The sequence below is a fragment of the Haliotis asinina genome, chromosome 5 (genome assembly GCF_037392515.1).
Source record: "Haliotis asinina isolate JCU_RB_2024 chromosome 5, JCU_Hal_asi_v2, whole genome shotgun sequence".
Lineage (NCBI taxonomy): Eukaryota > Metazoa > Mollusca > Gastropoda > Lepetellida > Haliotidae > Haliotis > Haliotis asinina.
Window position 1 is genome coordinate 3,434,916 of NC_090284.1, and position 15,300 is coordinate 3,450,215.

The 15,300-nt window shown below is 43.3% G+C and overlaps 1 protein-coding gene across 1 annotated transcript in view; it reads left to right on the plus strand.

Moving 5' to 3' along the window:
• Positions 1 to 5,938: 5,938 nt before the first annotated feature.
• The window catches only part of LOC137283606 (short transient receptor potential channel 7-like), a 93,041-nt gene continuing 83,679 nt past the window's right edge, over positions 5,939 to 15,300 (plus strand). Inside the window, exon 1 of the mRNA XM_067815198.1 lies at positions 5,939 to 6,085. Within this exon, the coding sequence (XP_067671299.1) occupies positions 5,939 to 6,085 (147 nt within the window). The remainder of the gene's footprint in view (positions 6,086 to 15,300) is intronic.

Here is a 15,300-nt window from a genome sequence, read left to right on the forward strand (position 1 = left end):
CATGTTTAAATATTTTTAGATTCTAAACATTCCAGATTATGAATGTGTTGTGTTGTTAGACAATGGTGCCTTTCATACGTTCAGACCATTAGCGTGTTAATATGTTATGTTTGATATTTACACACATTCCTAAACATGCTTAGCTCTAACCTTATCCTGTGTTTACATTATAAGCACATTGTTTACAGTGTAATTCTCCAAATCTATTGGCAATGTAGGAATGTACTTCAGGACAAGATGATTTACATCGTGACCACTTCACGGTCCTGTACACCTCCACCATCAAGGACATCGCATATTAACGATGGATGGTCCATATCAAGCTAATGTCTTTGCGCGAAGTAGGATGGTCTGCACTTTTAATTAACCTTTAGAGCTTGCGCGACGGTCTGCCTATCTCTGAGTATATAGAACATGTGAACCTAGCATCATGGTTCAGTGTGTCTTGTTAGTCCAGCCTCTCCAGTTCCTGCATCATGACCTAGATGATGTACATCCCAAGTAAGATGGCCTTGGTTACCCCGAATTGTCAGCGACATGTTCTGGAGATGGTCCCGCAGCTAATGTTGATCATTCTGTCTATCCATCATGACGCGCCGGACACTTTTAGGTCTAAAAGATCTTTGTTCACTGAGATTACATCTAACCCTTAGGTAGTTCGTGTCAATTACCTCCTCCCACCCAAGCTAATTCCGTCACCGGTGTGCAGTCAGTCACTGAAGGGGGTACTTAGCTGGTCTGGTCGGCTCAGTACCTGGTGACGTCAGGACTAGCTGACGTCACTGTACGAGACGAACGGGGATTATTGGCTCGTCATGGATCTCTGAATGGTGCAATTTAATTTAAGTTATTTCTTTTGAGGAGGAGGATACCGAGAGAGTAAAATTGAATTAGGTTCGTCTATAAAGAGACAGTAGCTTCACTTGAAACTTGCACTCGCGGGAGCCGATTCAAATCGTATTACTTCAACCTTGTCATCAGTGTGCGAGCGGTAAGCTCGCTCGCCGTAAAACACTGTCTTACGTAATGATCAATGCAGCTACCAGACTGGTTTTGTAAACTAAGAGAACACAATCTAAAGAGGGATTTTATCGGCTAAATTACCAGCTTAGAAATTGAATCAATGTTGAATGATGACATAGAGAGAAAACTATCATTTGATAGCGCTCAGTTCCCATCCTGACAAGACCGGCCTGTTTGATCGTTCATTTCCCAAAGAGAGATTTAATAAAACATCCCTTATAAGACACACAATAAGAAAAATACTTTGATTTGGAGACATGTTTTACTTTAGATTGTGATAGATAGGGCTCCTATGTTTTCCCCTGTAAGCGGCAGGCAAAGGGATATATAATAGACTGGTGGAGCTTGGGACGGGAGGCCAAAGGAACAGCCACATAACTTTAGTTTAGTTTCATTAATCCTCTCTTAGACCGGCAGTGTATACAAACCTATAACATGCCCTTGTATAAATATTGTATTTGTGTGATGGAACCCTGGTGCAAATCATTTAATAAATGTTCGTATATTTTGTGCATCAAGTTCGCTGCATAGCACACTGTACTGAAAATTTGTATAGCATCCTGTAGTGACTATTTGTTTAATATTCTGAAGGCACTATTTTTGTAACACCCTGTATTAACCTTGGATATGGTTTCGGGTATAAATTGTGTAGTAAGACATGCATAATGGCATCTGTAGGATTTCTATGGTAGCTACTCATCTGACCTGCGGAAATGACCGAGTTGAATATTACTTATGTTATAAACTTTGTACATACAATCGTAACAACAGTGATATATTTGATCTGATTTACAGTATAAACGGCTGTGCATTGTCCTGCCGTTTCAATTTGGTGTTATGTCTGTAATAACCAAATATTCAACATTCTTTAATAACCCATTTACACAAGGCTAATCTGATAAACAATTGCATTATGCTTAGAAGTAATAACGTGTAATAACCATGAATAACTATTATATAAATCATACGCATCCGCTATGGGTGTATGTCTGGAGAAGGAGACCTTCTGGTCAACAGGCATCTTTAGCTCAATTCTGCCTTGGGGTGGGGGTGGGGATGGGGATGGGGATGGGGATGGGGATGTGTTGAACTGGGGTATAGGGATTAGTATGTTGGGGATAGTGAATGATGTTGTATAGCCGCCTCAGACATCTCTGACGATTTGCTATTTGTCACGTGACTCCCGCCCTCGCCGTAAGATCGGAAACCAACTAGAAATGGTATTTGCAGTCCGTCTGAACATAGCATGGACAGCGTAATGTACTCAATATCTAGCTGCCTCTGTGGCTAATATTGAGGTTTCTAAGCTCTCCTGCAAATATCACTTATCACGTCTTTGCGTTTAGTGCATGAAGTTATTACGTACATTTGCTCCCTTCTACCTAAAGGGCAAGCGCCGTTAATAGAAGTCTTGTTTCGGCGGGAATATTAAGGAACATACTTGTTCACAATGTACAATAAAATTGCTAAATTCTGAACCATGTTAGTCGATATTAAATGAAGTTTATGGAATAAAACGCCCGACTTGATATAGTTTGATTTGCTGATTATAAGTTGCCATGGCAACGACAAACTAACCACGTCAAATCAGCGAAACATGGGAAAGATGTTCTGTTCGCTGCTTTCATGTTCTACGTTCCGCGCCCTTAAAGAATCACCGAGTTAGTTGGGTCATCTTTTCAAAGATATCCGCTCCTAAACACTTAACCCGGGGCCTTATCCGGACCGTGGTCACAGTGAGGACCGTCAGAAGACATCAAGGAGGAGAATACACATCTTGTGGAGATACTCCACCTCTGCTAGTTACCGTTTTAATGTTACTATTCGCCCAGGGCTTGCTTAACCTTTGTCCCTGTAGAAGCAGATAGCCCTTTATTAGATAGTCTGCGGTTCATCTGGAACGAATTCTTACGATCCAGTCGTTCAAGTAATCGTTTCAAGTGTCGACTACTGAGACTGGCAGTTGGTACAGTATATATATGTGGAGATTGTACCGTGAGGCTCAGTTGACGGATCAGTGGTATATGAAACTGTAGCAGCTCGCCGGGATATTGATCAGGCAGTAGTGCAACAGGTTGACTGCGGGAGTCTACATAACTTAACAAGCATAGATGGGGACCAAATACTCAAGTCACTCCTCGGGTCTAGCTTCCAACTCACAGTCTCACACCAAGTTTAGCGCCACCACAGTGTCTAGCTTCATCCTCTGACATCAATCTCGGTCTGCAGGCTCACCACCCCGTGTTTACCTCAAATCGAGCATCTATTCTCCCTGCCCTATCCTCAGCCCCGGTTCAGACCTCCTCCCGTGTTTACTTCCAAGATGATCCCAGACACGGGATTCCACCTTCATCCTTGGTATCAAACCTGACCTCTGTCTGATGCTGCATCCTAGTTCTATCCCCATATTACCAGTTCATTGCTCATCCCGGTCCATCGTCCTCAGTCCTACCCACACCCGTAATCTCCCGCATCACCAAGCCTGAACCCACCCCATCCCTGTGTGAAGCTCCTACAGAGAACTCAAGAACATTGTGTCTGCCCCCCTGACATGCGAATTGTCTGTGTGTCAACATTGTTATAGACGCTCTCTTAGTTTGGAAATTAATTGGAATGTCGTCCTGTTGATCGAGTGGAGGAATTGATGTGTGCTGTGTTTACAAGAGTGTATGGCAATCTGTTATATTCATCAGCAAAAGATGCAGTTGACTCCTGGCTGGGGTAATCTGGCCAACAAAGGCTGGAGAAGGAAGCAGTAATCTTTATGGTGCGCCCCGTAATAGTTGTACAAATACTTGTTAAAGTCCCTTTACAGATTCCATCGATTGGAGTAGGGACGCCTCTCGGTAGTACCTGCCTTGTCGTAGAACCTTGCCTGTGCCCTAGAGCGAGCAATGTAGAGATGAGCAGACTGGGTTGGGGCTAGTTGTATTGAGCTCATCACGGAACAAGCCCTGCATTGCTACTCGTGTTGTGACGACGTTGTGTAGTCTGTTAATGAACTCTCACTGCAGAAGGGTAGACACAAATCGTTTTAAACCAGACAACCTCATTGATTGTACAAGATCCATGAGGGCTTACGATGTTTGCATAAGAAACATTAAATACAATTACTCTGGTTTGATATCTGCTTTAAATCCGCTATTGAAACCTAATGGTGAATCGCTGCATGTTGTAGTCATTTCTTCACCTTTGAGTGATGACACGGGTAGGGTTTGATGGAATGTCGTTATCTGTACCGGATAACTAGCGCAGTTATTGGCAAACCCTACGCACGTTCCCTCTGTCGCCTATCGTGCGGTTGGGCGTACATTCATTAACCATTAAACTTGTTCTCCGCTGCTCTTTCCCATCTGCGATACCATTTGACGGACCCAATTTCAAGCGACTTCGTATAGGGTCTCTTGAATGATCATTGCCTGGACCAACCTAGCCATGCGCATGTTTCACAGATCAGGGAACGAGCGAGTGGCGAGCTGGCCGCCCCAGCGATTCCATTAGAATACCGCATTGACGACCACCGCTTGTACAACAATCTGAAGTTTACTGTTCCCACTGATGTCCGTGCCCAGTAAAGTGTCCAGCTAAAGCCCTACAACTCACTTTATTACCGAGGCGTATTGACCATACAGAAACTCAGTTATACAATGTAGAGCAAAACAAAACGCTATCTCCATGTCTCAGTCGCGACTACACTGTACTAGGACGATTTGTTTCAGTTTCAGTTAATGATTTGAATTTGACGCTGTATGTGTAATGGTATATGTGTACAATGGGACGCCGTTCATCAGTCCCGACAGAGGGGAAAGTGTCCCCGTCACTGCGTCAACGTGGACGGCTAAACGCTGCCCTACTTCCCCCTGAGAACATATAAATGGGGGAGTATTTCCCCCCGACAACGATCAGCGATTGATCTGTTTGGGGGTGTTTGTCCTAACGAGTCCGTGTCAGTTACTGTTTCATTGTAAATCTGTCTTAAAGGAACCGAATAAAGACCAGCGTCGCTTTGGGTATGAGCGGTATTCTGAGGTTCAGCCCTACCCCTAGCTCCTCTACCCCTAACACTGTTGCACCTGACACAATAAACTTTCTCGCATCTCTCAGGAAGGGTTACCAAATCAAAGGTCTTTGATTTCCGTTATCACTGGACGGAAACCATTCCCTGCTACAGCAGCAACTATAGGGATGTACGTATGTCGGATACTGGCACTGCGAGGTTCCCCAACCTGCGCGGCACTGTTCCCTACCCTAGTCAATCTGGGCACAGGACTGGGCTCTGTGTGCAGTTGACCACCGCAGTTACCATCTCTCCAGTTGGGTCTTCATGTGCCTCTGTAAAAATCGACTCAATTATTTCAGCGCTGTGTGAATTGAAATGTGCCACTGTGTGGTATCGTGGACCTTTCACGTGCAGGCAGAACGACGGATTTAGTCTCACTGTTACACATGTCAACGATGGGAACTAACAGTCATTTGAAAATATCTGATCTTTACGTAACAAGGTTGTTGTGAGCATTGCATGTGAAATATGATAGAATCGGTTCATCTGGGAGCTTAAGGACAGTTTTCAATGTGAATGACAGCCGTGGAAGTATCTTTCACAAACTATCATAGTGTCCCATCCAGTGTGTCATCGGGAATATTCAAATATGGAAAACTTTGTTTCGGAAATATTGATCTTGACAAATGTTGAAGACGACTTATACAGGAGTTGCAACTGTACCACTATCTTTCCTCAACAAGTTTGTTATTTTCTTTGACTGCTCAGGAACTGTAGCGCTCCGCCATGTTGGGATACAATTCGGACCTTTGACTGTCTCTGTACCTGTAGCCGTGTACTAGCCGTGTACTAGCCGACTACTAGTCACCTAGCCGTGTATCTATTTATATAGAGTGGTATGCAACAAATACAGCCATGTCCAAGACGATGTTACCTTCGTGTATCGTGTATAATTCACCGTATTCATCTCCCTCCAGGGGCCTGGACTACGGTGCTGCCGACAAGAGGGCGTCTACCATGCCGTCCCAGGGCTCTCTCTTCACCAACTTTGAGGACGTGCAGGTAGGTGCTGCTAATGTTTAACGTGTATATGTGCATTGAAACTCCACAACATACGCACATGTATGTCTATACGTTGTGTCGAAGATCGTCTTCAGTACATGGTTCTCAAAGCCTTATGGTCAGTCTACAGGGTCTATTATTTAAGTAATTTTCTTCATAGTCTTTCCACAAGAACCAGGTGGTGATGGGGTAGCCTTGTGGTTCGAACGTCACGCTGAAGGCGCGGGTTCGATTCCACGCATATGTACAGCGTGTGAAGCCCATTTCTGGTGTCCTCCGCCGTGATATTACTGGAATATTGCCAAAGGCTGTGTGAAACCATGCTCACTCACTCTCACTCACTCACTCACTCACTCACTCACTCACCAGAACCTGTTAGTTTAAGATGCACCCAGTTGATTACCCAGATATACAGTTTTCATGTTGTACTACAAATACACCCATGTGTCGTGTATACACACAGGTGTCCTCATGGTATTGTATTCCAGAGTGTAAGGTGAAGGAAAGTTTCCATTCACTTTTTACATGGTCGCTTTTAGGCAAAAGATAATGGATGACCTTGAAGCGGTTGTATTGACAATTTAACATCAACTATGTTCTAATAGTATGCGCTGAAATATTGCTGACTGCGGCGTTAAACAAAAACCATACGGACGATTAATAAAGGGCGACATAAATGGATTAATTTAGTCTGTTCGTTAAAATGTAGCTAAATGTCGCTCGAGTGAACCTGTGTATAAAACGCACAGAACAAGAATTCTATGTATCTATGTTCGATAACATACCGCTCATGAAAGATGAAGTGCACCCAGACCTTAAATACACAATACGTGGAATCACACGTATCCGAGTAAAGTAGTGTCAGTTTACGCAAAGATGTGTGATAACAAATCTATATCTAATCTATTTCACTCATTATAGCAACTCACTCTTGTATGTCATATCTCACACAGTATTACAAGACGTGGCGATCGTCGCAGCCTTTAATCCAATGATCATATATTCTATGAGTGATATACGTTGTATCTTACACAGCGTTATGGGGTACCAGTGTGTCTTATATCACATATACATGTAGCATATATCACACATTACAGCATACCCTTGGTTTGTAGGTCAAATCTCACCCCTTATTGCAGTCTGTCTATGTATTTGTCAAGTCTCCCATAGATAAGCAGGATAGTACTGGATGGAGGACATAGTTATAACTATTCTGCATATAGCATACGTCCTGTTTAAGGTAACCACAGTATGAAGTACGTCATATCTCACATAGTGTTACCGATAGCCATTGTATGACATACGTCATTCACGCAGTGTCACAAATAACCACTGCATGACATACGTCATATCTCACACATTATTACAGATAGCCATTGTATCACATCCGTCATATCTCACATAGTGGCACAAATAACTATTGCATGTCATAGTCATTCCTCACACACTATTACAGATAACCATTATAGGACATGCGTCACATCTCACATAGTGTTACAGATAACCATTATATGACATGCGTCATATTTCACATAGTGTTACAGATAACCATTATAGGACATGCGTCACACATCACATAGTGTTACAGATAACCATTGTATTGCACGTCATATCTCACATTTTCTTACAGACAACCATTGTATACCCGTCATGTCTCACACAGTATATTACAGTATCATTTGACTTACCATTGCATTGTTTGTGACGTTAATCACAATTCGTCACCCTACGTCATATTTTTCTCCACTTTTCTATGTATTAGTCTTTTGATCTCCTTTTCTGTGTCATGTTTACCACCAGCTTAATGTTATTTCGACTCGTGTTAACATGCATACGTCATACATATTCTGTAACTCTTGTGTAACATATCGGGGTCTATAGAGTAAAACACGAGGCCCTGATCGAGTTTGACATAACCTCTGTGTATGTGACGATGGGTTGAAATGTGCCTCTGTCGGTGATTGCAGCTTAGACAGGATGGGGCCGCTATAGCGTTTGTCATGCTGGACCGCGGGGAAAATGATGAAATTGACCGAATGAATACATTTTTACATGACCCTCCATCTGTAATGGAATTTAACAGAGAAATAAGAATCATGCCCCTCCATATAGTGGTGCATGTTCTCTACAATAGTCTTCGGTCACTTCCGACCAAGGTATTACAACAATTTATTTTTGTAGCTGAATGTCGTTTCATTAAATTCACTTTCTGATCACCCGTTCAAACTTGTAAGTTACATGTGTCGGTTAACGATAGACACTGCTTTTAATTCTTGCACCGAGAGATGTTTCCACTCATCACACATGCACACGCACATACACACATGTACGATGATGAACACGGATGGTAACTGATGCACATACACACAGGTACGATGATGAACACGGATGGTAACTGATGCACATACACACATGTACGATGATGGACACGGATGGTAACTGATGCACATACACACAGGCACGATGATGGACACGGATGGTAACTGATGCACACGCACTTACGTACAGGTACGATGATGAACACGGATGGTAACTGATGCACATACACACAGGTACGATGATGAACACGGATGGTAACTGATGCACATACACACATGTACGATGATGAACACGGATGGTAGCTGATGCACATACACACAGGTACGATGATGAACACGAATGGTAACTGATGCACATACACACAGGTACAATGATGAACACGGATGATAACTGATGCACACACACTTACATACAGGTACGATGATGAACACGGATGGTAACTGATGCACATACACACAGGTACGATGATGAACACGGATGGTAGCTGATGCACATACACACAGGTACGATGATGAACACGAATGGTAACTGATGCACATACATACAGGTACGATGATGAACACGGATGGTAGCTGATGCACATACACACAGGTTCGATGATGAACACGGATGGTAACTGATGCACATACACACAGGTTCGATGATGAACACGGATGGTAACTGATGCACACGCACATACACACATGTACGATGATGAACACGGATGGTAACTGATGCACATGCACACAGGTACGATGATGAACACGGATGGTAACTGATGCACACGCACATACACACAGGTACGATGATGAACACGGATGGTAACTGATGCACATACACACAGGTACGATGATGAACACGGATGGTAACTGATGCACATACACACAGGTACGATGATGAACACGAATGGTAACTGATGCACATACACACAGGTACGATGATGAACACGGATGGTAACTGATGCACATACACACAGGTTCGATGATGAACACGGATGGTAACTGATGCACATACACACAGGTTCGATGATGAACACGGATGGTAACTGATGCACACGCACATACACACATGTACGATGATGAACACGGATGGTAACTGATGCACATGCACCCACCAATTAGATTACGCATAAACCTACGATCATGTTCTATGTAAACGTGCAGATTAACGCCGTCTCCCACAGCTGTTTATAATTGCCTACTTGCTATGCTAGCAGATAGCAACCCAGCCGCACCGGACAATCAAATATGATCTGCAGGAATTATTTGAACAATTGTATCGGAGAACTCTAGTATCTGTGCTGATTTAATGCCTGTTTACACGCTGCTCTCGATTTCACGTCGTCTTTGAGGAACCAGTTGGATACTGGCAACAATATCTTTTCAAATCAAATCAGTTAAGATGTTCAACCAGCTTACGTAAAGTAAGGCAACTAGAGGCAGACTGCAATCAATGATATTGAAGGCAGAACAAAGAACCCTTGGTCATAGCACGCAATAGCCAGGACATCGGAATTGTCCTCAATTCAATTTTCTCTTGCCATGGGAGAGCCGGGCAGGTAGCGGTCACCGCGCCGTCCACGATACCTCATCTGAAAGATATGGACAGATAACACACTTTTCCGTTTCAAGCAAATTGTCTGTTTGGGTAATTGTGCCCCATTGAAGCCACTTTGTTGCAACTGAAGACAGTCCATGCCTTGCATCATGCGTGTGTTTGTAGTCATGATTGTAGTCCCTCTTGTTGACAGCGATAGGAAGAAAATAAATAGAAGATTACAACACGCCAAGGGAAAAGATGTTTGGAGATGAAAAGTGAATATTGTGGGGATTTCGCATCGATTACTGTCTTGTTACAGTTGTTTCTTGAAGATGAGGATGAAATGGAGATCACAGTAGCCTCCCTGAGATGGCATGGAGTTATAAAGTCTTTCACTGCTGCATGTTTCTACTCGACCTTTACTTCCTGCGTTATGGAGCAACGGGCATGTGCCGGTTGGAAGTGAGCGGTGCAGGCTTGGAGCGCTTAATGAAGGAGATCTGTATCGAATTACTTTCCCCCTCCCACTTCGCGTTACTCCATGGATACAGATTTTTGGTGAGGTGTAATTCCAACCTTTAATGAATGAATGTTAGAAAACCTGAAAACCTTGTATTTGTAATCCTCGGGGTTTTTTTTAAAACACGTCATGATGTAGATCAGTAGTAAACTGATGGCATGGTTTCCAGCAAACTGGATCTGCCTGGATCCCCGCATTGTGTCAGTCGGGATCCAGCTGGCGGATGACGCTCATGGATCTGCCTGGATCCCAGCATTATGTCAGTCGGGATCCAGCTGGCGGATGACGCTCATGGATCTGCCTGGATCCCAGCATTTTGTCAGTCGGGATCCAGCTGGCGGATGACGCTCATGGATCTGCCTGGATCCCAGCATTTTGTCAGTCGGGATCCAACTGGCGGATGACGCCCATGGATCTGCCTGGATCCCAGCATTGTGTCAGTCGAGATCCAGCTGGCGGATGACGCTCGTGAATCTGAATCTAAGTTCCCTGCGTGGGTCCATGTAATAAGTCACAGAACAGATCCTAGCATTCAACCGTCCTGTATTGTAGTATGTTTCAAATAAACGTTGTCAAGCTAAATCCGTATACAAACTCGGGAAAACTTTCCCATTTTACAATTTAACAGTGTGTTGATAGTCTACAGTGCAGAGTTGCCAATGAACAGTACAGAATGCATGGTTGTATTTGATTCAGGGCCATTTTGCAGGATGTCATACATAGACACGTCTATCCCACTCTGCAAGCCCGCAGGACGGAAGTGCAAATCGATTTTCGGGATCAACTGACATAATATGATAAATGAACATTGCTATTTTTTAGAAATGTAATTATTATTAGTCGTTGACATGATCGGTATGCAGTTTTGTTAAGCGGAACTGAGCATAAAAAGCAGTTATAGAAACGGACATGTTAAACGTATTTAGGGACAAACGCACTAAACATGTTCTCATCTTCAATCGTTACAGTCAAACTGCTTACACCTTTCTAGTTCTCTGTGTTTTTCTGTCATTCCATTCCGATGTATGTGCAAGTCAACCATGCGAGGACTATTGTATATCCTTGTAATGTATCACAAATAGATACTATTTGAGGGAAATGTGTTTCTTAAATAGCTTGTGAGAATTTCTTTACACTGAAAATATGGACTCCAAAGTCCGTGTTACCCTATCAGTGTAGTGACTTGATATTTACATCGTTCCAGGTAGTATTGGTACCAGGTTGACTTTAAGATCGCATCGACATTGTATCAGCCATCTAGCGACCATTTGTACCTCAGGGCGTCCGAACCAAAGATGGGCACAACAGAATGTACCTATGTGGGGAAACCAACCCGTACCTAAGGTGTAACACATATACCATCCTACTGCCCGCTGTCTCAATGAAATCTGATGTATAACACATAATAGCATAGGAATGTGTGGAAACACGTATGTTAAAAATACATACCAGTGTTGGTAAACAAACGAATTTTAAAAGTATTTTGTATAATACTAAGTCGACTTTTCATCGATTTAATTCCATCAAAGCATAGACAATTGCAAATAATGTATCGTACTAACAACTCCATTTATACATGCAAACATGTTAAAATTCGTAAACGACAGGATCCGAAGAACACTTAGTCATTATAGTCGTGACTATATATCAAACACTGATATGTATATATGTACTGTATGTAGACGAGACGAAAGGCAAACGGTATCTATATGTTTATTTAGATCGTTGTGTATAAAGCCTGCCATTTGGGGTGAGAGGGAAGTGACGTAGGGCATGAGTATTAATCAAAGACCGCTTACTTTGTTATACAACAAGAACGAACATATTAATGGAAAACTCAGTTCCGCTTATTGAAATGGTAACGCATTTTACTCTGATTAAAGAAACACACGCGAATGACGTGGAAACTGGATAACAGTTTACTACAATCTGAGAGGAATACAGTAAATAATGCGAAACGTATTCGGAAACGCATTATTGCCATGAATACGCTGCAAACCTGAATGTTTTAAATTTTTAATGATGGTGGTAAATATAAGAACCACGCCTGGCCGCCCCCTCAGACGACATGTGCCAGCCGCCCCCTCCCCCCCCCCCCCCCTCCCCCAGATAACATGTGCCGGCCACCCCCTCAGGTAACATGTGGCTGTCGCATCCTCTAACTAGTAATCAAGTGTTGAATTCCCATCATCGAAATCCTCTCCGAGTTTATATGGAGTGGTAGCCGCCACATAGTGGTAGTCCAGCGATGGTGTTGGGATTCTTATCAGGGCTCCTTGAGGGTCATACTGAAGCAAGTGGACGATGACAGTCCGGGAACGTCAAGGTCTAACGTTGTCATTCATAAACTTCGGGCGAATGGCAACGGATGTTATCAAAATGTGGCACGACGGCGGGATCCGGTCTACCCTGACGACAATGTTGACAGCTGAGTATACCGTGTACTGTACTGGGACTTCACAACCATACGACACGCAAAACACACGTTATCAGTGATCCACAACCAAAGAGTTCAGCTGCATAGAACTCTGGTGATATCTCATTACGACGTCTAAATATAAGACAACGCTCTTCATCATACTTTCCACAGACCCATGTACCTTAGCCCACGTCGGTTCCATCCTGTACCTATTTTTGAGGAAGGGCCTTGTGATCGGACGACATCCACTCAGATCAGCAGTCCGCAGGTTTCCTCTCAATGCAATGACTGAGAGCCGGATTCACACACTCCATCGAAAGTTCAGTTCTACAGCACGGGTCATGGGATTTAGTTTTCTCAGACGAATGGGGAAATAGTCTTCCTCGGTCTTCTAGATAACGGACTACCTTTACTTCACCGGTAACCCCGTCATAACTTGTCATTTGTATATTCTGAAAGGAAACATCTTGTCATGTCAAGACAAAAATAAATATGTAGTACAATCGTTTGGTTTCGAACATATTAATGCACATGCTGCAATTATCACAACTATTCCCCTGTGTGGTTGCCCTCTTCACAGCACGTGAACATGTGAACTTTTGCTTTTGAGGTCTGTCTTATACTCCACTACCGAGTCTACCAAAACCTAGCATGAGGTCGCGTCAGGTGGCTCCTTTTGAGATGTTCTGGAAATCGCATTCTTTGCATATGCATTCGGGTATATAAGATTATGCTGTTCTTCTCAAGACAAAGTTTTCAAAACTGCTCTTGGATTACAGGTGTGCTTAACGGTCATAGGTATCTGTATCTCAGCTTTCAGGCACTTCAGAATGTGTGACTCAATACACCGTCATCGCACCTGTACCGATAGCAAGGCTGTAGGATTGTCAACGTTATTGCCCCATACAACGTCATCGCACCTGTAAAGACAGCAAGACTGTTGGTTGGCCAACGTTAACCCTCAATACATGTATATCGCATTCGCATCGCTATCCACGTTCTCCAGTTTACACAATACATCTGACTAACCTCTGGACCTGTAGATGTACTATGTACTAACTGTGGCAATACTGCCAGCATACTAATCATCCGACCCGGGAATAATCACACAATAAGTGTCCACACACTAAATGCAAGTGTTTGCAGGAACACGAGCAGCAGACCTCCGGATGTGTGTCCCACAAGAGAGGTACATTATCTTTACAGACTCCATTGTGGAACTACAGAAGGCAGATATCAAAGGATCGCGTCCATTGGTTCCCTGAAGCTGACAGTTTTTCTATAGATTTACTTTTCAATTACCCATGAGTCCCTCTATCTTCTCCCAGAAAACAAATATAAAGATAACATTAGTCGGAGGCCACTAGAGCAAGGGTTCGATAAGAAAACAACACATCAAAGTCCGCTTAACTTTGTCCGTGCTTCATATAACACCTCGCCCTGGACCGGGGGTAGGGGCATGTAATGTGGAGGAGATAGCATTACCCATATCCATCCCTCCTCAGGGTTACATCTGTTCCCCTTATTATGGTATTAGTGGACATCAGTTACAGTATCAGTGTGACAGCTGTATCATGACAGACGCGCTATAAACCTGCTGGGACATGGGGCATGGACAAAGAAATAACATAGTCAGTATATCTAGTATGTATTGATCCAGTACTCCTAACGCTGTCCAGGTCGTTGTTCCTCTGTGGAGCATAACAAGCATGGTGACAGAATTATACACTGCTCATGCATCGTGGTTATCGTCGTTATCGACGTTATCCGTATGAGGTGTGATATTACGTTACGGAGTATCACAGTCGGTCTTCGCAGGCACTCGTCGTTGTGGATATCATAGACACTGTCTTGTCATACTTACATCGTATACACAGTGTCGTCATAGTTACATCGTAGACACTGTGTCGGCATACTTTCATCATAGACACAGTGTTGTCTTATTTTCGTCACAAACACAGTGACGTCATACATTCATCACAGACACTGCGTCGTCATAGTAGGTACACCTTCATCACAGACACTGCTCCTTTTTCGTAGGTTTACTTTCACCATAGACACTGTGTCGTCATAGTAGGTACACCTTCATCACAGACACTGTGTCGTCATAGTAGGTACACCTTCGTCACAGACACTGTACTTTCTTCGTAGGTATACTGTCGTCATAGTAGGTACACCTTCATCACAGACACTGTGTCTTTATAGTAGGTACACCTTCGTCACAGACAGTGTGTCGTCATAGTAGGCACACCTTCACCACAGACTTCACCACAGTGTCGGCACAGCCTGTATACCATTTATCTATGTCATTTATCGGACGGAACATGTGACGGTATTTCTGGAAGACATTATATTCTATATCTGTCAGACAGAGCATGTGACTGTGTTTCTGTGAAACAATGCATGCTTTATCTACTAGACAGAACATGTGACTGTTTC